Source organism: Pyrgilauda ruficollis, unplaced genomic scaffold, assembly GCF_017590135.1.
Source record: "Pyrgilauda ruficollis isolate IOZ18807 unplaced genomic scaffold, ASM1759013v1 scaffold124, whole genome shotgun sequence".
Taxonomy (NCBI): domain Eukaryota; kingdom Metazoa; phylum Chordata; class Aves; order Passeriformes; family Passeridae; genus Pyrgilauda; species Pyrgilauda ruficollis.
The window spans coordinates 398,169-424,455 of NW_024510766.1; the positions used below are offsets into that span (position 1 = coordinate 398,169).

Consider the following 26,287-nt stretch of genomic DNA (forward strand, 5'->3'; position numbering starts at 1 on the left):
TTATTTAAATTCAAGCTTGTTTTGCATCCCCAGTGGAACTTCCATTTTACAAGTGAACCCCCAGCACCACCCCCACAACTTTTAAGGGGAAGAAGGTGGTGGGCGTGTGGCTATTTTTGTTCCCGGTGTTTTGCTGTGCCTCAAACCTCACTTTCCAGCAGAGTAGCATACTTGCTGTATTGTGTATTCTTTAGTTGAATATAGTTTCAGAATAAATTAAATTTGTTTTTGTCATGTCACTTAGAACTTGATCAAACCACAATCCAGACTGCAGAAGAGGAAATTGCGTTAAAAGTGCACAACCAGTCGCTACACTGCACATTTCCCATCTGTTTATGACACTTCAGACATTAACTCCAATGCCATTCTCTCTAACTATTTGATTAAAATTACTTATTACAGCCAAATGATTTTTAGTAGATTGCTACATTTGCCTCATTTCCTCAAATGAGGCTGGCAGTTTCAAGATGCAGATTTCCCATAAGAATGCTAGAGGACTGGTATCAAAATCTGGGCATTTTCTTTTGGAATAATCTAGTTAATAAAGCCTCTTACTAGAATTTCTGATTAACTGCTATTTTAAATGCACTTAAAATTTCTGCTATTCTGAAGTTTTGTGCTAATGGAATATAGCCAGAGAAATTTTACCAAAAAATAGAAAAACTTATTTGGAATAAAATGGGGAAAAAGGTTCAGGCTCTGATGTGAGATTTTATGGTATGAAAGAAATACTGTCACTCTTCACTTTGAGGAAGACGAGATCTTCCTGTGTGCCTTGGTCTTCAGCTGGCTTCATTGATAGACCAGTGAAGAACTTCCTCCATCTTCTTGGTCCAGTTCTGGTGTACTGGTTTTTAATTAATTCAGATTTCAAGTTGTGGCAGAGGTGAACAGAAATAAAAGTAACCAAAGGCCGTGCTCTGCTTGAAACTCCTGATGCACGGAGAAGATGGCGCAAATAAAATTCCTGATCAGACTCCCCTAGCACCAACACAAACTTACAGGAGCCATGGAGAGTTCTATCCAAATAGCTGTTGTATTGCTCAGACATGATGGGAGATTCTTTGAAGGGTACTTTCAGAAAGGTTTGTTGGATGCCTGCCATGTGAAAAGCAGAGCAGTTGGTATACATTCCAGTCCAGCACTGAGCACTGGGTTACAGTGGGCAGCACAGCCTTTGGGATTACTGCTTGCACTCTTATTTTCCAGTGCATGATTTTAGAAAAGCACACTTTGTTGAGTATCTCCCAGTGTTCCTGTCAATTGTCCCAAAGCCACAGCTCAACAGGTTTCCTGCTCTTATTACTTCAGTCTGTAACTCTCGACATGACCGAGCTCCACTCAGGCTTTCACTGTGTGTTACATTCCCTGATCTTGATTCAAACATCAGTTTGAGTCCTCACACAGTGTCTTACTTCAGGGGGAAAGGAGAAGATCCTAGAAATCTGGGGAGTATAATAAACCCCCACTTAGATGAGCAAAGGGCCTGGGAAAATACCTTATCCCATCTTTCTTGCCAGAAGTGAGGATGTTCCACTGGATGCTCCTGAGCTGAGGAGCCCCTGAGTGAAGCCACTGAGCTCTTGGGCTCGTGTTCTTCCCACCCATACTGATGCTGTCTCATGTCCTTTGAGGAACAGCTTGAGAAGATTGGTGATTGTCCATAATTGCTTTGCTCCAAAATAAAATTAAGACTGATAATAACAAAAGAACAGATCTTAGGGGATTTTTTTCAGAGTTTTTTTCTGATCTCACTACAGGTGAGTTACTGACACTCCAATAAGTTGCCAGCTCTAGTACTGCTGATCCTGCCCACTTGTCTGTGCCTCAGAAACCCTTGGCTCAAATGGGCTTTGCTCAGATTTGGCTTGGCAAATCTGCCACACACTCTTACAGGACATAACAAATATAAAGGTTTAAAACAGATGTGTCTCCAGCTTAGCATAGGAGAGCCTGGAACTGGTGCTACTGGAGAGAAATTGTTTGAGGAATAGCATAACCAAAACCAGAGAAATTGTACTGGAGCTCAAACAACAGGTTCTGAGGAGTGAAGGAATGTAATGATTAAAGTTACTGGGAGGACAAAAAAATCCGTTGTTTGGTGTTTGAGGGATATCTTCCTTAAGTATTTATTATACCCTGTGGTACTCTGCATAGGAATATGTAGCTTAAGAAATGGTTGGACTGTTGCAGAAATAAATGTGTTTCCGTTAATAAATAATTAAATAATAATGCATTGTATTTGGAAAATGAAAAAATGTAACCCAGTATGTTAAAAAATTGCAAGAGTTGAAAATCAAATCTCAAATTTTTCATGCTTTTGGGTTTTTTATAAATTGTCAGTCAGCTGTTAAGGATACTTCCAAGAAATTTAAACCTGTGACTATTTTATATATATACATATATATGTATATAACTTCAGACAGTATGTAGTCTTGAATAGTAAGGGGATAAAATTGTAGATATAAGGATAATTGTTTTTAAAATCCCATTTAACTGTGTAATGTACAAGACTGGGGAAAATTACAATTAAGGCTTTTTAGTTCTGGGAAAAATAAAAAAGAAAGGCAGGATGCACCTGGCATTTTCTATATCAGAGTTTGACACATTGTCTTGAAAGTAATAGGGCATGTTTAAATGGAAAATTTGAGCAAACTTGTAAAACATAATGAAATTGGATGTAATAAACAGGAATGTCTGTTGTAGGAAAGATGCTTGGTCCAAAGTACTCCAGTTAAGATTCCAGAACTGTGTTCAGATGCTCATTATTTTGAGAAACAGTCATCTTGAGGCTGAAACATTCCCAGCTTGGTCTTTGCCCAGGGTGATTTTTTCCTAACACTATGCAATAATTTTCAGCTGCTGTTAAAAGTGTGTGGGTAAGAAAAAAGAAGAAACTCCCCCCACCAAAACCCAACAGACAAACACCTTTCACAGTAAAGAAAAATCTTGATCTAGTTCAGATAGATGTGCAGCCATTGCAAGGGACAGCTGGAGCTTTTACTGGCTTGTGGGAGAGCACTTGGGAAGGAGCAGCATCCAGCTTTGTACTGAACAAAATTAGATACAATTTGTCAGAGCTGTGAATGTTTAAAAGTCTCACAGAATGTGTTTGGTGCATGATCTGCTTTTACACAGGTGAAACACCTCTGGTGTGGCATTTTTTGCAGTACTTGAGTGCTTGGAGCAGTTCCTTACCAGGCACTGGAGCTGTGCTGACCCTGAGAGATTTCAGAGGCAGAGCAGGGCTGGGGGGCAGCACAGGGCTGCTGCACACTTGAGCTGCTTTGCAAGGCTCCCTGAAATTCACTGAGGCACCCATCCTTCTTCATCATTGTCCTGGACTTCTTGAGGTTCCTGCCAGCATTTTTAATGAGTTTCATTTTTAATTGCACCTTCTGTTGTGGGCATCTTAGGACATGTGTAATGGTTCCGCATTTCAGGCACTCCTCAGCAGAAAAGATGTTTTTCCAGGGGGTGTAATCACTGTCCAGGACTGATAGATACATGCTACAGAACCATCAATTAAGACAAGTTTTTCTCAGCATATGACCCTGTTATCAGGAATTAAGCCATCCATCGCAAACAGAATTAGGAGGGATTTCCATTGATGCCTATTGGCTAGAAATCAATGCTTAAATCATTGTTTATATGATCTTGCTTTCATCAAACATTTCTGCCATTTAGCACCCTCTGTTGCCAGGTTCCTGCTCAGGGTTCACTGCTGCCTGTCCTCTCCCGTGAATGCTGTTGATATTTATAGCTTCTGTGGTGCTGGGAGCCTCCTCTCATTTCTCCTTAGGTGGTGTTTCTGAACTAGGTTGGGAATTGTAAGTAGATAAAATGTAGATCCTGGTGGACTGAGTTGGCTCTGTGGCTACAGAAACTTACTTTTACAACTTGGCTTCTATTCCTTTATCAAATCCTATATTGGCAGTGTTTAAATATACGTGACTACTTCCTTAAGCTCTTTTTTCTTTATCTTCACAATCATCTCTGTGTCTCTGTCACTGGGTTATTTTCCTTCTAGGCCAAAAAACATCCCTGAATTCTGCCTGTAGGCACAGAACCACCTCCTTGACCTTTCTCTCTCTCATGTGATCCCACTCCCTCTTCTCCCTTTAATTTTTGAACGTATTTATGTAGACTAGAATTTTTAGGAGTTTCAGCTGTCTTCTTACTTTCTGATCATACGGAAGGAAATTGCTCTTAGTCCTTAGCACCTACACCCCATACCCGTATTTTATCTACGTCTCTGCTTTCGACAAAGCTCACTTCTGTTTGCCTGGGTTTTGCCTGACAAATAAGTGCATTCTTGGTTTTTGGAAATTACTAAACCTAGCTTTTAAGATCTAATGTTGATACTTCACATAGACATATGGCTGTCTTCCTTGTGGCATATGGCTTGTGGCACTTCTTTTTTAAATACCTAAATGTATCATAACAAATAATGATCTACAGAAAACAAACTAAAATTCTAGAACTTCTCTGGTTGGTTAGCTGCACTTTAATAAAGTGGTGAAGTAGTGTTCTTTCTCTGGTTTTAATGCTGTGCCACCATCACAAGAAAATGTCAGTGTTCAAAATAATGCTTTATGGTGTAGTTTTCATCAAATGAGAGACCTCCCATGCTAAAAATACATTTGGATTTGATAAGGAGTCTAAGGAACAGTGTCTAATTTGAAAGCATTTTTCTTGTATAATATATTGGAATATTTGTTTGTGTTTTAGATAAATATTTTTACTTTTTTAAAAGTTAATTGTTGTTAATGAGTATGATTCTGAATTGAAGCATTGTTTTCTTCCCAGAGGGCAGAAATTTTAATATGCTATTGATAAATATATCCATATGATTTGTGATAAAGGCAAGTTAAAGAAAAATTTTGCATCAGGAGCCCAATATGAAAATAAGAGTGTGAATGAATGCAGCTATCAAACAGTTGCATCTTGTTGGTTATGTAGTGAGTTAGATTCATTTCGGGTAAATCATGTTAAGTAACAGGAAATTATTTTATCAGGATGTACAGACAGTAACAGGTGCTTCATTTGTTTAAATATCCAGTAATTAGTAACTGGCTCAGTTAGAAGATAAACTGTATTGTAGAAACAGGCTGCTTTGTTAACTTCAGAATATAATTGATCATGTAAAGTCAGAAGCCTAAGTAGCTTTAGTTTTATAGGTACTTTTAAGAGTAATTTCAAACACTGAACATGGTGACATTCAATTCCTGTTATTCTCAGTGCTGAGAGTTCAGAGGGTGGTTACAGTGGAACCAGGTAAGCAAAGCTGGTAGCAAAGTCATTTCCACTTGACACAGAGGATGTGATTCCAGAGTGCTCTGGGTTGAAGAGCCTTCACAGGCCAGGGTGTGCACTTGGCCTCTGGTGCACAAGGTGCAGTGTCCCCTCTTTTGAACCAAAGCCAAGATAATGCTTTTGTTAAAAATTGTTTTGAACACAGATTACAATTGGGGATAATATTTTTCATGAAAAGGCAGATGATGGGTAGGAAGGAGACTGGTGCAGGTAATCTGATGTTATCCATGAAGAAACAGAAATAGGTGACTTGGAAAAACAAGATAAAGTTTTAATAGGAGTATGAAGAAGCCAACAATGGTGGGGTGTTAAAGCATGGTCTGGGATCTTAAATAAAGTCTCCTCAAATGTCTTGCTAGTAAGTATCCATAAACTGCAAAGATGTTTTCTTGTAAGCAGGTTCATGGCTAACAGTGTGCAGAGAGGCTCTCCTCTCAGCTGGAATACACTGAATCAGTATCAGGATCATAACTCTTCTGATTATTTTTAAATGTAATTTTATGATTCTCTGCTTTCAGATGAGCTTTAAAAAAAGCCTAAAAAAACACCAGTGATAATTTATAAAAGATTGTTGAGAATTTGTGCAATACAGTATTTATCAAGTATTTTCAACACTTCAGCCTTTATGTTACAAAACATCAGGACACTGTGATCTCACTGATGATGTGTTTGATGTATTAGAAATTTTTTGATCAGCATTCATGAAGGTTACATAAGGTTATTCTTTCCTGCTGTAGTTTACCACGGTGTGTGCTGTTAAACCAGTATCAGAAGCTGTGTTGTGTTTCTGTCTGGATCTTTTGTACCTGGCAGCATATTCCTTATTTGTATTACAGGAATGTCTGTTCAGCCCACTGGGGCTTGATGATAAGTGAGGCACGTAGTGGAGGAGGATCCTCATCTGGAGAGCCTATAGCAGACATGGACAGGCTGGGTGATGTGGGGTGAGAGACACAGGGAGGTGAAGAATGAAGTCTTAGCAGAATTCACCCAGTGTGGGTAGAACAGAGCTCAGCTCCTTTGGCTCTGTCTCTTGAGCCAGGTGTCCTGTCAGGGGATGAATTACAGGTAGTGGAAAATCTTGTGCATTTGTCAAGATTAGTATATGATATCAAGAACCATCTTCAATTTTTCTCACTGATCAAAAAAGAGAAGACAAAGAACCTGAGGAATAGATGAGTGCAAAGCTTTCTGCAGATTCTTGAAGCTATTCCATAGTTTCTTGGTAAAACCAGTTTGCAGGTTTCAAAGTGAGGGCAAGATTTATCCCACTATGAGAAATTTAGAGAAATGGCACGTTTTGCTTTACAATTTACATGTGCAAAAAATCTCAACAAGAGGCACTATGTGCTGATATTCCATATGGAAACAGCCAGGGTATAGTGTAGTACAGGTAGCACAGAGAGCCAACTAAGTATTAGCTTCTGTGGGTTTGAAAATGGTGACTTTGGATAAGACACTGATACAATATTCATATAACCTTTGCATAATACCAGTTATCTGTCAGACTGTATTTCTGACCTGCACCTCCCAGGAAACGAATACTTACTCCAGTGCAAAATTTCTTATTCTGCAAAGCTTGACAACTTCGTCTGAGATCACTCTCAGCCAGTTGGCCCTTGCTTAAATATTCATCAGACTTCTGATAATTGTGATAACCCTTGTAGGCTGGCAAGCAAGGCAAATTAGTAAAAAGATGATTGATCTTTTTTTATATGCAGTTTTATCTTCAACCTTTCCTGGATATATGTTATACTACAGTAATAATTTCTTCTCTAAGGTATTTGCCAGTATCTAGATTTGCACATCTATTTACAGTTGCCTTGAAGCCTCATAATTACAATACAGCTGAAATGTCCATTTTCTTTCCCTGACTACAAATAGGGATCAATCGAATTTTAAATGACTGCTTACGGGCTGGCTCCCGATCATGACCTTTGTAAATGATTAGAGCTCACCACTGTTGCTATCTACCTTGAAAGGGTAAGCGGGCAGCTCTGCCTAACTGGCATTTAATCTGGAAGAGAGCCAAAGATATTTGAGCTAAAAACCTAATAGGAGTTGGCAAAGAGAAGTATGTATAGACCTTTGCACTATTATTGAGATATTTTTCTGCATTTCTTTTTTGTAGTCAGGAAATTCTTTTACCCTGTAGATGAGAGATGAGAGATGTATTTTTAGATAATGTTATACTGGAGTTATGATAATAACTGCACTTGCAAAATATATAGCATAAAAGTGTGAAAAATGAGTTTTCAAACTCTAAATGACTGCATTCAATTTTCTGAAGAATGTGAAGATACAAAATGGTTTAGTTTGGTAGGGATCTTAGAGATCTTCTTGTTCATCCCTTGCCATGAGCAAGGGACGGTGTTTCAAACACTAATGGGGTTTCAGAACGGGGTTTCAAACTGTAATGGGTTTTCAGACCGGGCTTTCAAACTCTAATGGGGTTTCAGAACGGGGTTTCAAACTCTAAATGACTGAATTCAATTTTCTGAAGAATGTGAAGATACAAAATGGTTTGGTTTGGAAGGAATCTTTGAGATCATCTTGTTCACCCCTTGCCATGAGCAGAGACATTCTTTGCTGTCCCAGGTAGCTCCGAGCTCTGTCCAGCCTTGGACACTCCCAGGGATGGGACAGCCACAGCTTCTCTGGGCAGCCCGTGCCAGGAGCTCAGCACCTCCCAGGGAAGGATTTTTTCCTTGTATCTAATCCAAATCCACACTCTTTCGGTGTGAAGCCATTCCCTCATGTCCTGTCACTCCAGGCCCTTGTCCAAAGTCCCTCTCTGTCTTTCTTGTCAGCTCCCTTTAGGCACTGGAAAGCCCCAGTGAGGTCTTTCTGGGCCTTCTGTTCTCCAGGTTGAATATTCCCAGTTCCAGCTCAGTGCTGTTAGGATGCTGGAGCTGTGTTTGGTCCCAGTGTCCACATCATGGACAAAGGTGGGCGAAGTGCCTGTGGTGGCTGACAGTGGCTGAGCATGAGCCAAGGTGTGCCCAAGGGGACAAAGGCCAAGGGCACCTGGCCTGTGTGAGCAGCAGTGTGAGCAGCAGGACCAGGGCAGTGCCTGCCCCTCTGTGCGGGGCACTGCTGAGGCCACACCTCGAGTGCTGTGTCCGGCTCTGGGCCCTGGTGCCCCTCTCTTGCTGGCTCCAGCTCCTTGGTGCTGCCCTCCAGGGCTCTCTGGGTCACCTGCCACCCCTCCCCTGGGCTGTGCTGGGCCCTGGCACCATCACCTGGAGCTTGAAACACTCCCTGGGCAGCCTGTGGCCAAAGCTGCTCAGGCACAAGAGTGTGGCTGCCAAATGAATTCATCTGAGAACTGCAATGAAAAGAGGCATGAGGTAGATCTGCTTTTTCTGGACAGAGGTGGATGGAGAAAAGGGACTCCATGCTGCACGTTTTTGCTTAAACCTCCTCTCCTTTTAGCATTGGTTGAGATAGTTCAGGCCCTGCTTTTATGTGCAGATCATGTGTAGGTAATGGCTGAGGCACTTCTATCTCTGCTTGTCAGTTCAGTTTCATTTTAATGAGGAATTGTGCCTGTATCATTCCATGTTTTTATTGCCACCACTGAATTTCTCGAGGTGCTGTTCAATGCACTGCCGCTGAAGTGGGAACGAGAGTGACATCAGTGGGATTAGAAAGGAAACACCTCTCAGTTTATTGATAGATTTTGCAAACCCAAAGTTTTGAGATTAATTGGAATTATTGCTAAAAATTATGAATGCTTTTATCTAATTAAGATAATATGCTGTGTTGCCTAATCAATTATTCTTGTGTGGTATTGATCAGAATATTTGTTAGTGTTCCTGGAAATATGACACATGTCATTAACACTCTGAAAGAATTTTACAGTTTGTAGTGAATATACAATCTTGCCTCTCTGCTGGCCAGAGCACTTTCTCCTATTTTCTGTAATGTGCTATATTGTTACATAATGCAGCTGGCAGCTGCCTCAAACTGGTCAAATGTATTCTTATCTAAAGCCTCAGCCCAGAAAGCACTTGTAAAGTCAGGTTGTAAGGTTTTGTGTCAGCATTACCTTTGACTAGCATTTAGATATCATATTCATTTAGATTTTTTTTTTAAGAAAACATCAAGTGTGTTTGAAATTCAAAATAAATATGAGATAAAAAATTAGTTTTTTTAAAGATTTGAATTGGTATTTACACTCTTCATATCAGTCTTAAACTGGAGATGTGTAGTTAGTATATAGTACTTGCCAAAGCGGTTTTTAATGATAAGGATGGTGGTTTTGGAAAGAGTTGAGATATTTGGAAGCAGAAATCCTGTGAAAAGTCACAAGAACATCAGTATCTTCATTACTGCTCCATGGCCAGGCTGCTAAAATAGTACTGGGAGCAGTAAAATGCTCTCAGGGATTGCTCACTGTGACTTCCACCTCATGCTTGCAGGTCCGAAGATAACTTTTTGATAAGGCAAGAGAATAAAACTAAAGAGAGTTGTTTCCCTGTGTGCAGATGCAGCAGCAGGAGCTGGCCCAGATGAGGCAGAGGGATGCCAACCTGACGGCGCTGGCAGCCATCGGCCCCCGCAAGAAACGGAAGCTGGATGCTCCTGGCCTGCTCACCATAGGAGGAGAGGTAAGTGTGCACCCAGAGCGAGGGACATCACCCCTGCAGAGCCTCCCAGGAACACCTGGAGCTGCTTCTGCTGCCGCTGTCATTTGGAAATGCACATCAGCACGGGAGCCCAGCTTGTCTTGCCACAGTTAAAATGGCTTCTCCTTGTAGTTGCATTTTCAAATGTGAACTTTCAGCAGGTCATTAAAGAATGTTTTTAAAATAGTTAAATGGGAAGTGTAGGTCTTAAACAGCCTTTATATCTGTTTTCTCCTCTGCATAATCTGAAAAAAAAACCCAAAAAGAGTAGGAAATGAAGAAGTATCTGAAAAAACATAACTGTAGTCTTACAGTTTGAACCAAGAGCTTGTAGTAATACCAGTGTGGGTTTGTGATAAATGTGTGTCCAAACTCCATCCAGAATGTCAAGGTGTCCCCCATCACTGGAAAGATGAGTTTATAATCATACTAAATTGTAATTTCCATAAGAATATTGTGCTCTAGAAATAGGATTGGATTTGTTAACATGATTCTCCTGATATTTTACCTGAAAAAGTAGCTGTGCTGTGCAATAAATGCAAAATTGTCGAAAGCCTGATCTGTATTAAGCAAGGTGGAGAACCAGGGTGATGTGGTTGCAGTGCTGTGGGTGGCTCTGTAAGAGCACTGTGTGGTTTGGTACAGATACACTTGGGCTGCTTTTCTTTCTGCTGAGTCTGCCCACGCAGTGGAGTCAGAGGAATTCTCCCTATTACATGCCTGTTCTGAGGAAAATGCAAACATTTTGTTTTGAATAGCTAAACTAACAGTTTTGGCTCAGACATTTGACTGTCTAAATGCCAGGCATTTCCAAAGGCCTTTTTGTTTCCCATTTTGGATAGCTTTTATCTGACTTCTCTCTCTTTTCGTGTGCTAAGATTAGTGCTAGGGAATTGGCTGAGCTAGGAACAGAAGTGGATCCTGTTTATACTCTAAAATTGACTTAGGACTTCAGATATGTAGGAGGTGCTTCTGTTTCTGGTAAAATTTGTTTCAGACTGAGGGAGTTTCTCGAGTTTTGTGTTGTCCTGTTATTATTCCCTTCCTTTCAGTCTCCCTCCTTTATCTTGCATTCAGTAAAGAATTCTGTTCTCCTCCACATGCACCTGTAACAAATCTCACAGCAGCAAGCCCAAAGGAGCTTTCATTAGAAGCTTGGCTGGGTGGTCATAGCTTTGGCTTTCCCACATTTAGAAATAATTTGAAACCTTCTAATAATACATGGATCCCTTCAGATTTTAACACTTCACCAAAGGAATATTTTGTCCTAAGGAACAGAATTTAATTTTTATTGTCTATTGTCACTTTAAAAAATTTATTCTTTTGTAAGTATTATAATTTGATGAACAAAATAGTGGTCACCTTCAGTGAGTGAAGCATTTTAATCAGAGCTCTGTATCTGAATGGATTATGATGAACAGCTTCCCTATCTCACTAGAAGCTCCTTGTTCTCTTGCTGCAGTGCTTCAAGGAAAAATAAAGGTCTGGGGCAAATTCCAAAGGCTTCTGGTTATTTTTGCTTCCTTTTGCTGCTCTCCTAGCCCAAATTTTGCTGAACAACTCTATTGTTCCATTGGCAAACTATCCTTGAAGTTTTTGCCGATCCATGGATTTCCTGGAGCCATGAACTGTGTGCCAGTTCAGATGGAATTGCTCCCATCCCTCTCCTCCTAGCTTCAAACCATCCTGGCCAGCTCATATAGATGGCTGGCTGGAAGCTGATTGCAAGGTCTTGGAAGCTGCATCTGCATTATTCAATGTCTTTTGTAGGGAATAGGACCTAAAGTGCTGCAGAAGCTGTGTCACACAGCTTGGCTAGAAACTCCCTTTCTGCTGTTCTTCTGAGCTTATTAGGGCTGCTCTGCAGAAATAAACTCAACTCCTCCAAAATGTTTGACTGTATAAAGGTACTGGAATTTTGTATTAATTGTCTAAGACTGTCTGATATCTCTTCTTTGGGTTTCTGGAGATTATAAACATCATTATGATTCTGTGCTCTAGGGTTCCAGCACCCCCTGAACCCAATTCCACCTTCAAATATCCAACCTCCTCTACGGTCTATGGCACTCTGATTTCTCCCAGCAGTTTCTAAGCTGCTTAAAGCCCTTGCTACTGATAATCTCTGCTTGCAAGGTCTGATTTGGCCAGAGATTTTTTGGCCTGCCCTTTTTTTTTGGTCAAAATACAGTTTTTGCATTGAAGTTGCTAGTCTCCTCATTAACCTTTTCTGACTTGCATGGGTGCTTTTGTTGCAGCTGGGACCCTGCATGCTTACTGATCCAAAGAGATGTCATTTACAAATATCCCACCCTGGCATGTTCCTTTATTTTCCCTTTTCTGAACTAACTCTTGTTTGACCTGACACTTAGTTGCATTGGCTGTTTTTCAGTGAACAGTGCTGGATTTCAGTCCAGCTTCTTGGTTTAACAGAAATACTAACAATTTATTTTTGGAAATTGGATCCTTTTAGTAACACTCTTTTCATCTGAGCAGGAAGCTAATTTAGGAGTAGTGATGGATATTCTACTAAAGGCAAGAAGTTGATGGAAAAGATTAGTATTTCTGTTATTTGAGTACTGTTTGTTACCTAGAGAGAAACAGCTCTTCTACAGCTTTTGGAAATGTGAAAAAGCTTGTGTTAATAACTGTAAGTATTTTCAACCAGTACTTTGTTTCAGAGTATTTTCTTTAAACTTTGTTCTCTGTCTTACATTGCCAGAGCTCATTTGGACTTCTTTGCTTGTTTTCAAGCCATAGCTAAATAGACCTTTTTTTTGGATGACAGGATTATTATAAATTATCCAGACCAGGCTCATCATTCCTGGACTAGTACAGCTAATTCTTTTTTACTACTTTTACCTGGGGACATGGAAAATCAGCAGTTTTGGAATGAGGTTAGTTTTACATGGTTTTTTGGGGTTTTTTTTAATTTGCTTCTATTTGCTACCATATTAAAAATGCCTTTCCAAAACATGGGAACAATATTTTGTAAAACAGTGGATGAGCAGGGACTCTGTGTTCCCAAATAGCACTGCTGCCCAGTGAGTGACTGGTTTCAGACATGAATACAGAGTGGCCTGGGCTCCTGGCACTGTCCCAGTCCCAATCCCTGCACTTCCTGCCCTTCTCTTGGCTTGGCCCTGGCTCTGGCACTCTGGGCTGACCCACCTCCTTTGGTAAACAGGGAGAAGACTGATCTAACAGCAGTAAAAAGTAAGTAGTTCCTGCTTGCTTGTTGAGGTACTTTGGCCTAGAGCTCAGTGAACACTGGAAAAGGAACTTAGAACCAGACAGAGACAGCAAATGTGAGATCACCTGCGCTTCATTCCCTTCCTTTTTAGTGCTTTTCGTGTCTGCTCGTATTTTAGATGATCTGCTAGAAACACAGCTGCCTCTGTAGCAGCCAGAAGCTCATCAGGAATTCAGCCTGCTTATTATTATAATGTGCTTTAGATCAAGAGTGAAGTAGAAGAGGTAAAGAGAAACGAGATACCTTTGCAAGGATTCAGCTTCTCTGCCTGGCAGAGTTGAAAATACTGCATTTGTGGAATTATTTAGGGGCTTTCCATTTCTTTAGTAATACTAGACAAAAATTATTGGAAAATATCTTCTAAAGTCACAGCTTTTTGGAATTCAGCCTGCTTATTATTATTATTATTATTATATCAGTGTGATTATCAAGGCAGGTACCTGAGGATCCTGGCCCACGTTATGTGCTTAGCAGCAGTGCTGCCCAGCTCTGATCTGTGCTGTGGTCCTCTGATGCTCAGCAGTGGGTGACACAAACAGGTTACAACATTCAGGACAGCCAGCCCTGAAGTTCTTCAGATATCATCCCTAAGCACCTTTAATGTCAGATTAAATATAAGGTTTGGGTTGCTTTTTTTACCTTAGTTACTTTTTGATTGATTTTGAATCTATTCAGTTAATATTTTCAGTGGTTTTTTTTTTTTTTCTTGAATTATAAGGCTTTTAAAAATTAGAATTAAAGTTTTGGTTTGTTTATGAAATAGATATTTTCATGTAATTGTAAGAGTTGGAGCTTTAAAAAAAGGATTAGCCATCTCAAGACTAGGTCAGGTGGCTTTACAAGCTAAATATTTGAGTACTGCTAAGGTGGCATGAATGCAGAATTTTCATACTTTCAAGTCCCTCATTTCTTACTATGGAATTAAAGTGTGGAGGTTAAATACAAGTATTTTTCTGTATTTAATAACAGTAATAATTACATTATTTGGGTTTTCATCAAGACCTATGGCTAGTATCCCAAAATACATAAATACAGAGTATATGTTTGAAATATCTGAGGGTATAATTTGTTTAAATATCAAGTGAAAGCCCTCTCCTGGTACTTGCTGGCACAGATGGTTTTTGAATACTGAGCTTCCAAAGGCAGCTTCAGGGCTAGTTCAGTGAATCACTGCTTATTGAAGACAGTCATTTTAGGGATAAGAAAAAGCCCTCTTCCTCACACAGCAGCAGAGCAGTCATCTTAAGAATATTCAGCAAACTACCCCAAACACCATCTTTCAAAATGTGCAGGACCATATGTTGGGCCAGTGCTCAAGGGAGATCTGATACTCTGGGTGTTTTCTCATCCACTATACTCCAGCCATTATATTAGTCAAGAAAGATAATGTTCTTGCAGACATGGAAAGTCCCAAACCTAACAGTTAAAACAGAGATGTTTTGTGTAGAGAAAAGCTAATTACTGAAGTGATTGCGAGGTGTATTTTGGGTACGAGGCACCACATTTTTTAATTAAATTAATCTTTCAGATGGTATAATTTGAGTATTTTAAAGCTGTTTTCATGTTTAGGTTTTGTACAAAACATGATTAAGATTCTGGTTTAAGACACTAAAATCTATGTTGTACCATAGTCAGACATAGAGAAGTTACTTAATATTACTGTCTGTTAGGTCTTTATACTTTATTAACTCCTGATTTCTAAGTGGAAATGTAAGGATGGATTCAGGATTTTGTGGAAGCACTTGGGTATGTGCTATAGTTGGAAAAAAACTTTTGACTGCAGTCTCTTTTTGGTTATGCAGTACTGATTGTGATTCATGTCACCATTTCAGCTGACATTCTCACCTCATGCTTGGGTTATCCATGGACATTTCAGCAACACCTGCAATTATTCCTCAAATCCATTGTCAGTATTTTAACAATATTAAGAAGAAATCAGGCTACTAGGTAATTTTCTCTTTGGAATGGGTTAGACATGAGTTGTCTCTTGGAAAACCTGGCCTTGTTTCCTTCCTTTCTTGCCCTTTTAAACCATAAGGGATGTATGCTGTGTCCTGCAGAAGTCTCTGTTACAGGAGGGCTGTGCCTTGGCTTCTGTCCAAAGTTTCCACTCAGTGAATATCACCCACTTCAGAAGGTCATGAATCAGCCAATATATGAGGCATAACTGCTGCTGACAGACCCAAAAGAACTAGAACCAAGTAGTCTTTTATTTTGGGGAAAAAAGACAGTCATCAGCATTGGTGTTCTCTGAGCAAATCTTCAGGCTGTTCCCTCGCCTTTCTGGAGCTAAAGTTTATTTTATGGCATCCACTTTCAAAGGTCCTTGGAACAACTTGTTCAACAGCTCAAGTCTCAGCTTGGTCATCCTGCTGTATGGTTGGCTCTTGATAAATTACTTTTTGTTTAAAGTGGTCAAGATATGCTTAGAAAGCACTGGAATCTAAAGCCCTTTACACTGGTTAAGCTTGAGTTATATGGAAGAGATACAATGGAGCAGAACACCTTTTGCAAGCATTTATGGATCAAGAAGCTAAAGTTTGCTTTTTGTACTCTTTAAGCCTGTAGACTAAGAGCAGAACAGGAGGAATTTTTATGATTTGTTGTATCATTACCTTTTCAAGCACTCTTTGCTCCATGTCTCATTGACATGATAGAATGTAGTGTTCTCTCAGACCTGTTTTGGTGTAGGATGTCACTGCTGCTGACAGTTATGATTTCATTTGAGATATCCCAAAACTATCACTTAAATTTATGGGTTTGAATTCTCTAGGAGACAGAAGAAAGGAGTCTGTCCTTACATTTTTTTAAATGGAATTACATGCATACTACTTTATAAATATTTGAAAATCTCAAGTTTGGCTTCAGCTTCTCTTTTACTTCTGTTTTGTTTTACTTCCTGTTTTCAAACTTAAATTAGTATTAAAATAGTTCACCATAAACGTGTTGATATCTATTTCAAAAGCAGTATTTTGAAACACTCTATAGATGATATCGTAATTACTAATTGTGCCTTTTTCCTTATTCTTAAATGAATGAGACTTCAATTTAAAAATCAACTGCCCCAGCAATGAGTTTTCTTTTTAAAAAATTTAATTCAAACTGTGTTTTAGCCCACGATGAACACAAACTGTTTTTTTTAAGACTTCTGGTTTTATTTTGTGAAACAAAACTTCCAACATTAATGCTTCTTACAGACTTAGCAGTAAAACTAGGAGGACATTGAAGATGATGGATAATGCAATGTTTACATTGATGATTAATAACTGTGACTGGGAGTGAATGTGTAGAAATACATTTCCATGCCTGTTGCAAACAGGCAGGAGTACAGGCAGTGAGTCAGGAGGCAGTAGAACATTTTTGCATGGATCTCAGTTCTCAGGAGGAAAAAGCCAGGCAGCAATGCAAGAAAATAGCAAGTGGGCTCTGTGCCAGGAAAAACATTCTTTTTTTACTAGTAGAACAGGTTTGCATGCTGTGTGTATTCCTTTGATCTATGGAACACAAAATATTCTGACAGAGGTTCAATGATATTAATAATTTTTCCTTATTGGCCAAGATAAATTTGATTTTTACTTCATTTGGAGATGGAAGTTGGTCCCCCCTGAGTGCATGATGTTGATGTGGCATGGAGGAGGACACCATGAGAGCATTTTTTTCTCTGCTTCTCAAAGATTTCTACTGCATTCTTACTTAAATAGTTTTTTGTTCTTTTTTTTTCTTTTATAGAAATCCTTCTCCTTGGTTATAGAAAAAAATCCCCTACAGTTTTAAAAATAAAATTTTATTGATATGGTAATAATAAAAACAATTTTTTATTTATGGATACCTTGTAAATATAGTGTGTGCAGCTTATTAGCATGGAAAATGAGAACTTGGCACAAAGACGTCTGAATAGCTAAGAGTTCATCCATTATTTGTCAATCCCTATGGAGCTCCACTGCTATTCCTGTGTTTTTCTTGCAAAAAGCTACCTTGAGGATGTGTGGGGACAGAGGGTATATGAGTTTGTGGTTTGGGGGTTTTTTGGGAGTTAGTTTTGGCTTGAGTTTTTCCGTGTTTTCAGCTGTCTTCTCTCTGTCTTCCTGATTTTCAGACACTAAAGGATAGAATCTATTTTGCAGTCTCTGTTTTTCTGATGCTTATAACTACAGATTTTTTCCTTCTTCTGGCTAAATACAACTGGTAAGACTAAGAGAAACATGGAAGGTCTAGCAGAGGGTTTGTCCATTGACTTTAGAAGGTAAGGCCCAAGGTGCTGTGACAATTTTAGATGTCATTGAAAATAATTTTTAAAACCTGACCAGAAGATTTTCAAGGTGTAACTTTTCAACCTGTACATGGAAAGATTCATAGCTGTATCTTAAGGTGGCAATGTTTCCCATTGAAGTAATTCTTCCCTAGAGCAGTCAGATGAATCATCAAATAGATTAATTTCCTTCTGCTTCAGTCCTATTCAGTGCTAGGTAAATTTTGTGGAATAATCTTTTTCCTCCTTGTCTAAAATATTTTTTTACTGAAGTTAAGGTTCGGGAAAAGTCTGAAGAACTTAAAATGTATTAAGATGCATATTTTTGGATTTTTTCAGCCAATTCTTTTATAGGTAGTCAAGTAATGTGTCAGTCCTACAGAGAGTGACAATTAGTCGTTTAACATTTTTAGTTTACCCTGAGCCTTTGGGCAAGCAGTCTTCAACTTCAAGGAAATTTGGTTGCCAGCTTCTAAAGTAAACAGCCTACCTAGGAGTGCTGAACAGAAGCTATTTGACCTGCTGTCAGCTGCAGAACCAGACCATTGTTCAAGCTGGGTGTCCCTGTGGTGGGAGTGAAGCTCCAAATAAGCTGCTCCACTTCACTCTTCCCCTGCTTCTAGTGAGAGAGGGATGGAGGCAGAGGGGTGAGATAACAATTACTGAAAACAAACAGCAGTGGGATAGGAGATGCACAGGAACAGAGCAGTATCCACAGCAGAAGAGCGGGAGGTTTACACACAGAGGTTCCCCACCTCGGCTCAGCTCCGTGTGGCTGAGGCCAAACCAGGACCTGTTCCTGTGGCTCAGCCGTGGCACGCGGGTGTTCCCGGAGCAAAAGCAAGGAGGTGGCACTCCCACAGCTGCATTTTGTGTCCTGAGCCAGCAGAAGCAGTGAGGGACAAACCCCCAGAACGCTGGATGGTCGGTGTGGCACTGCCCGCTCCCGGCCGTGCTCAGCAGGGCTCTGCCAGGCTCTGCTCTCTGCCTGGAGCTGCAGCCTCGCCCCAGCCGTGTCCTGCTGAGGACACTCCACAGTGCTGCTCCAGCAGCTTCCCTGGGTAGGAAACCCAACAAAACACCACAGTCTGGTGTATGCCACATTTTCTTCCCCCTAAAGCCACATCCCAAGTCATGGTGTGGGTGGTATAGAATAGCAATGGCCATGCCTCCCTCTGCAGTGGCACTGTGCATTTTGTACAGCTGAATGTGGTCTGTTGATAAAAAACTATGAATTCTTAAATTGAAAAGAAAACAAAAGCCCAACAGATAAACATTTAATTCAGAACTTGCTGTCTTATTATGTGTTCAAAAAATCCCTTCATTTTCAGTAGTGCAATTGAAAACAAGCTTAGTGTGTAAGAAAGAGAAATGAAAAGAGCCTTTCATGGTTTCCTTTTACCATGTGCAAGTCTTCCAAGGTTTTACTGTAAGTCAGAATGTTTTTATGAGTGTTTAATATGTGCATATCATATGTATATCTGTGCACAAAATTTAAAGGCAGGTCCCTATTACAGGCTTCATAAGTGATGTCATCATGAAATGACACAATATCATCAGTTCATGGTGCGGCAAATTCATTTTGCTGTTCAAGGAACATGATGCATTTTAATCCCTGCGATCTGTTCTAAATTTTAAGAGTATTTTGAGCAAATACTTGTTTCATTTGGAAAGGAATGCTCACCCTTCTTTTATACGTGTTGACCAATCTCCTACCGTCTGCACTCCTCCTTCAGAATTTGGCTGAAATTTGCCAACAATAAAATTCAAAGGTGGAGCTCAAATATTTAAATTTTGAGCTGAAACAAGCTTTTCAGCTTTGTTAAGAACTGTTCACAGATAATGGAACAGTGTGCTTTGCACATCCTTCCTTTGTAGGAGTGATGGCAAAGTGGGTCCTGTTTGGCCACATTCATGAGAAGGTGAGCGTTGGAGCTCCAAACCTGCAAGGACATGTGCACATGCTTAACTTTAAGCAGAGTGGTGAGTTTGTTTGAAGTCAGTAATGTGCCTCGTGTAGAACATTAATTACCTGCAATAAGCTTTTGTTGGAGCACTGTGGTCCTGTCAATCTCCCTGCATTTCCCACTGCATGAGCTCGGCTTTGCTAATCCCTAACTGGTGCTGGTGTAGGAAAACACTTCATTTTCTGTATTTCCTTCTACAGTAAAACCAGGGTTTTCTGTCTAGAAATTGTCATATTGCATGCTTTTGGAAAGTCTTGTGTTTATTTGACCATGGAAGTCTTTGGGAGTAATCAGTGTGTGTTAAATGCAGGTTTATCAAGTTTCCCAATGTGTCTTGGATATTACAGGCAGTATTTTGCTTTCAAAGAAATAATACAGTAAAAATAGCTAATAGTAGGATCTTCGTCTTGGTGTTCCTTTTGTTCCATACTCTGTTCTAGTGAATGACTAGGAAAAAAGGGGGTTTTTGTTTTTGTTTTGCCTGGAGTCAAACAGGAGCATGCTGGTTAAAGGGATTCTGTGGGGGCTGGAGAGGGCCTGAGGGAACTGGGAGAGACATCTACCACCAGCAGCTTGTCTGTTCTAGCTAATTATAGCTGGGGTACTGTTTACTTTAGTGGTGTACTCCTTATTTATTAGTTACTTGGTTACTGCTTGCCTTCAAGTTACAGGCTGGCAGCCAGTTCCTGCAGGGGAGGTGCAATAGGGAGGGAAGGGCATCAGGCAGAACTGCAGCTCCCCGACCTTGGCAAGATTTCTGAGGCTGGTGGAGTTTGGAATTTTTTTAATACTGGCAAGCTGAAAGATGGTCAAAAAGAGAAGCAGAGAAGTTAAAAAATAGTGACAAATTAAGGAAATGTTTTACCATCTAGAAGGACTGTGGTGATAAAATTATCATGAGTGTCTCCATGACTTATAAGTCAGACTTGGGTTTTTTCCCCTCCTTCTCCTCCCGTCTTTGGAGAAAAATCTCACTTTTTGGGCCTATGTGAAGTTACAAAGATTTGCATAAAATTCTGGTCTTTATAGCTTTTTAATCAGTATAAGTTTGTGGAATTCTGGAGTTAGTTTCACAGGGTAGTTTTGCTAACGAGTTACAGATCACTCTTCCAAGCATGACTGAATATACACACAGACATTTCACAGTGTTAACTAAAACAAAGTTAAATTATTACCAAACTTGGATATGGAAACCATGGGCCACTCAGGAGTCCCAGTCCCTAAGAGTCAGACCTCTGGACCCTTGAACCACTTTGGGAATTCTTCCCATCCCTCACCCTCCAGTGTTTGTGATGAGCTTTGAGCTGGCCTGTGGATGAGGTGTCTGAAGGAGGTCGTGCAGTAGACCTATTTTCACTGGCTTTTGTTATTCTGTTTGTAGTATTCTTGGTTTAATAATTATCTCAGCAAACAAAAGGGCAAAGAGCAGCAGTGTTGTATGGGAAGGCAAATGAGAAGAATTATGAGGTTTTCTGCAGCAGTGTTTGAGAAAGTAGAAGGTATCATAAATAGTGATTTCTGTGCTATAGCAGCATGAAAATAGTGTTGGTCCATGGTATAGTTTAATCAAGAAAGGGGATAATTCTCCAGTCTTTTTGAGCGTGACACTCTCTTGCAAAGACAGGAGCCTAACAAGAGCTGAACTTCTGTATGATGCACCAATTACTGAACAATTTAGAGGAAGCTCTGCCAGGAGAATGAGCAAAAAGTTCTATTAAAAAGGCAAAGTTCCTATCTGCAAAGGAGAAGGAGGAATACAAGGAGCACAACAGGTTAAACAGCCTTGGCCAAAGAAGTGAGTACCTCTAGGCAGAGCAGCATCTCTAATCAGTGGTAGTGGTATGAGCTCTGAGGGGAGGGAAGTTCAGGCTGGTGCTCTCATGTAACATTAAAAAGGACAAGCAGTCTGTCAGGGGAAACAGTCATTGGTGTGGGATTTCTTCTCTTGATCAAAAAGACAGCAGCACTGCAGCCTGCTTTATCTGTAGGGGAGGTGTTGGCAGAGGGCAGTTTTTTCCCAGGCCATATCAGTGGCCTGTGGTACGTTTTTCCTAATCCATAAAAGAAGCCACCTGCATTTCTCTCTTTTGCAGGCTTTTGTTAAGCCTGCAAAATCCCTCATTTTTCTCTTTTTACTCTGTTTTCGTTTTTATGCTATTACAATTTTTTAAAAAGCAACTTTAAGAGACATCTTTACAAAGCAAAAAATGAGCTACATCTAATGAACTTGAAAAATGAGCTTAGTGCTTGTCTGCAAAGCCAAAATTACTTTTCTCATCTCTGTAAGTAATTTTTATGAATATCATTCAGTTTCAGTACCTTGAAGCTCAGTTGAAGGAGGGAAGGGGAAACAAAGTGCACTCTGCACAAGCTTGCTCCTGCCCCTGGACACCATTGACAGCCGTAGGTGTGTTGCAGTTTGGTAAAACTTACATTGCCACAAAATTTTTTAGCAAAAGTTTTTACCTTCAGCTGTGTAGCTGCAGTGAGATGGGATAAATTTGATGCTGCTGTTGACTTAGCTTTTACCTTACTAAGTAACAGAACAGTGAAGAACTGCAGGTGCTGTTCCCTGGTGTTCTTGTCAGCTGTGCAGGTAGTCAAAGTAATAATAATTTGCCAGTGATGTTAAGAGCAAGCATACGTCAAGATTTCAAATATTCAAAATATTTCTTAAATAACTCAGAACCAATATAGAAGAGTTTCCAGAAGAAAATTAGAAGGTAGGTTTTCTCTCTCTCTAAAGAAATAAATAAAAATTGCATCTTTGGGAGTATTTGCCATCGTGTCTTATGTCTTGATTGATAATCCAGAAGAAGAATTCTTTTACGTACTTCAAGAAGTACTATGAGCCTGAATCTTCAATTAGTTGTTTTTTACTATTGTGAACTGTTCCTTATTTTAAGGAGCTTAACTGTACTGGGACATGTTCTGTGGCTTCTCCTGGCTGAGGACATGAGGTAGAACGACAGGTGATTGTTCTACTTCATGTCCTCAGATCATTAATTTTCAGTTTTGAGTGTCCAAATCACTTAAGCAATAGTACATTATTTTAGAAAATTCCTAATGAAGAGCATCTGGAGTAAAGTCATAAAGTACAGGCTAGAGTCAGTTGTTTGTCCTAACTCTGGTCTCTTCATGACCAGATCTGGGTGTGTACATTGTGTATTTCAGTGTGATGTCTGCCCAGTCTGCAGCAGTTTGTGGAAATTACAAATGCTTAATGAGCATTTTAATGCTTTTCAGTTGATATTGTTGATAGGTACTGAGGACTCCAATGTTCCCAGTGTCTTCAGAATTCTCTACCTTGATCTATTTTGTGGCCCATGAGTAGATATTATTCACATACAGAATTTATTTTAGCTATAGTGATTAATAGGTCAGTTTGACCTATTGGGGTTTCTTTTCTACAGTGCCATATATAAAAAAATGTAATGCAATCCATAATTCAGCTTGTGCAGCCTATGTTGGGCTGTAAATCCTGGTTGGTCTGCAGTCAAATGCATTTCTTATATTACCTCTACTGGGATACAAGATTTTGTGGGCTTCATACAACTTCTAAAAAGATATATATTTCCTTTTTTCCTGGTGGTGATGAAGACCAATTACTTTTTAACATAATTTTCTATATTTCGGCCCTTATTCTCTAGGTATTATATACTGCTGTGGTAAATTTATTAAGTTTTACTGGGTGTGTGGGTGGGAGATAGCAAAGCTATGTTTCTCCTTGTGTAACTGTTTTTCCAACTACAGATTCTACAAAATTAGATTTTTGTTTGTCATATTTAAATGATGAATTTAACGTAAGCCTTCTAATTTCAAAATAATTTTTAAATGAGGCAGTATCATCTGTAACTTCTGAGTTATTTAATTAGTGCATATACTGAGTGAGATTCATTGTTTTTTAAATTAAATGTGTAATCCTATAAACCTTAATAATAGTTACAGTTTTTAAGAGTTTCAGGGGGGGTATTTTTATCTCCAGCATTCAGTTGTTTTATGTAAGTAGCTCCTTTATGAAAACTTCAGATTTGTGCTGAATTTCTGATACAACTTTTCTCCAGAAGACCCAAGAGCAGCTCATGAGTAGCTTTTCCTGCCCTCTCCCTGCCCAGACCAAGGCCCTGTCCTGTCCCTGCTGGGATGGGTGTCCCATTGATCCCTGAGCCCTTCCTGCCTGGCTCTGCAGGGATGGGTGTCAGGTTGGGTGCACACCCTGAGCTGTGTCCCGTTCACCCCCGCAGCCACTCACACTCTGCTTGCAGTGCAGCCACCCCTGGCTCAGACCAGCCCCAACCCCAGGGTGCCCATCAGAGAGCCCCCTGCACCTGCTGGGCTGTACCTCTGGAGGGAATTGTTCTCCCAGGTCTGATAACAGGACACTTCTGCTGGCTGTGCTGGATCATCCTGACGTTTGGGATCCAGATCCATGAGAAGCATGTCATGGTGACAGAGCACTGCAGCAGTCATACTTTGTCTCAGTTGATGGGGGAGTTGCAGCACACAGGGTGATTCGTGTTGACAGGAAGAACTTGCAGATAGGCAGTCTAAAATGGTGAAATCATTATAGAAATTTATTTAACTGGTTGAGTGGCCATAGCAGATTGGTTGAGCCAGCCAAATCTGAAGACTGTGAGGATGGTTTCTGCTCTTCTGCTTTTTTTTCTTTTTAAGATTAATTTTTGGCTCATTTATATACATCTTTGGAACATATTTAAATATATATTTGGAACCTTTTTAAGTCTTTGAATATTTATGCTAATAGCAATATTAATAGTAATTGATAAAATATTATATATATTTTTTTCATCTCTGTGTTCAGACATACAAAAGTTTTGTTGTCATGGTTATATTTTGAGGAAAAATATTGAAAACAAGGCAGTCATAGAATTGAAAATAACTCCATTGAATTTTTCCTTACATTTCATTCTCTTTAGAAGAATGTGTCAAGCAATTTAGCGAATAATATAGTTTCATGTCTTGTTTTAATTAATTTACAAAGCATTTTTCAATTACTTGTTATTCTGTGGTTTTAAATCTCTTATCTGTGACAAACATCAGACTTTTGTTTACAGAAATTGGATAAAGAAGAGGAGCTGCCTTAAGTGTTTAAACAATGCTCGTCATTAAAGAATCTATTTTTGAGTTACATTTCCTTTTTTGCTTTTAGAAGTGAAGTTTTGCAGGCTGATCTCATACTTTTTCCACAACCACAGTAAATTCTTCTGCTAGGTATTAGCTGCAGCATAATTTTGCCTAATTAAAAGAGAGATGTGACAACCTGGGTCCATAAGTGTAATACAGGGGCATCCCTAAGTGAAGAACAAAAGGGATGACATTTTGTCACTGCATTTTGTTTGCAGGCAGTGTGTGACACTCTAAGTGTGACAGTCTAAGCTGTCTTCCTGCAGTTTTTGTTCATACAGGATGATGCTGGGTTTGAATGAGACAGGGAAGCCTGTTGGTCTGGCAATATTTGTAATGCATTATTATTTTTCTCCAAAGCACCAGATCCCACAGCCAACCCTGTGTATTTGTTATTGCAGGCAGTTGGCTCTGAGAAAGAGCACCTTTTCTTCTTGACTTTAACCAAACCCTAACCAGTCACCTACATTTATATATTTCCTTCTTCTTACAGGCAGTTGGCTCTGAGAAAGAGACCTGGGAGCACCTTTTCTTCCTGACTTTAACCAAACCCTAACCAGTCACCTACATTTATATATTTCCTTAGAACTTAATTTCAACAAGTTTTAGTCATACCCTCTAGGATCTCCATAATACAATTCTGTAGGTACAGCAAATTCCTCAAATCGCCGTTAGCAGCAGAGCACAGAGGCATGTTACAGACTAAGCACGAGAGACCTAAGTCTGTAGAGAGATATATGCTTTGAGTATTATCCATATTAAAAAAGAGATATCCCAAACTTTGCATTTAAAAATATTTCTCTGAAGAGTCTCCTTTGGTGCAAATGCTGATGTGTGCTGGCATTAATGGTTGTGTGGAGAGCGCGCCGTAGCCCGGTAGGGTGGGAATTCTTCCATTGTCAGTCTGGCTCTGCTTCCATCTGTGGCTTACTCTAGCTGGCTTTATCTCATGTGCTCTTATCTTGTTCATTGCTATTCATAACCCATACTTTGTGAAGATGGGCCTTTATTCCTAAGAAATATTTGCCAAGTTCCTTGTTCCTTTATGTAAAGGAACAATAAATACTATTTGAACATATATACCTTTGATTTGTTTTCATTCCCAGTTTAATTATGCAGTGTGTATTTTAGACACATATGCCAGATTCTTGTCTTACATTAATTTGCCTTTGCATGTTAACAAGCACAAAAGGCAAGCAAGCAAAAGCAGTGTCACTGTCTAGGTACCATCTCTGTGCTGTGGCCCTGCTTCAGGAGAAGGCAGCAGCCAGGTGGTTCTCAGCTTCTGGATCATTTAAGGAAATTATCTCCAAATATGTAGAAGATGAAAACCTGGCAAGTTGTCAGCTGTATGAGACAAGAGATCTCTGACATTTGGCTCCACTCCTCTCTTCTCTTTTTATTCCCCAAACTCCTGCTGTGTTCAGCTGGGGAGAGAAAGGCTGGTTGTGTAGTTAGGTCGTGGTAAGCAAGTGCAGAGCATAAGGTGTGCTTTTCAGTATTTCTGGTCACTGGTACAAATCCTGTCAGCTGGAACTGGTGTGTTCCAAACCTCTGCCTTTAGTTTTCAGGCTGTGGAGTTGAGCTGAGCTATATGATAGTAAGGGAGAAGTAATTACTAAGAATTCTCAAAGCAAATGGAAGTGCATGGATCTGGGATTGATGTTCTGATATGCTGCTGCACAGGTACTGTTTAAGGTTACCACTTCTGATTGAAGTCTCTTTTTCC

At 39.7% G+C, this 26,287-nt stretch overlaps 1 protein-coding gene across 1 annotated transcript in view; it reads left to right on the forward strand.

Moving 5' to 3' along the window:
* LOC121365949 (transcription initiation factor TFIID subunit 4-like) overlaps positions 1-26,287 on the forward strand; it is a 143,561-nt gene that overhangs the window by 88,814 nt on the left and 28,460 nt on the right. Inside the window, exon 15 of the mRNA XM_041490577.1 lies at positions 9,807-9,929. Coding sequence (XP_041346511.1) covers positions 9,807-9,929 — 123 coding nt within the window. The remainder of the gene's footprint in view (positions 1-9,806; positions 9,930-26,287) is intronic.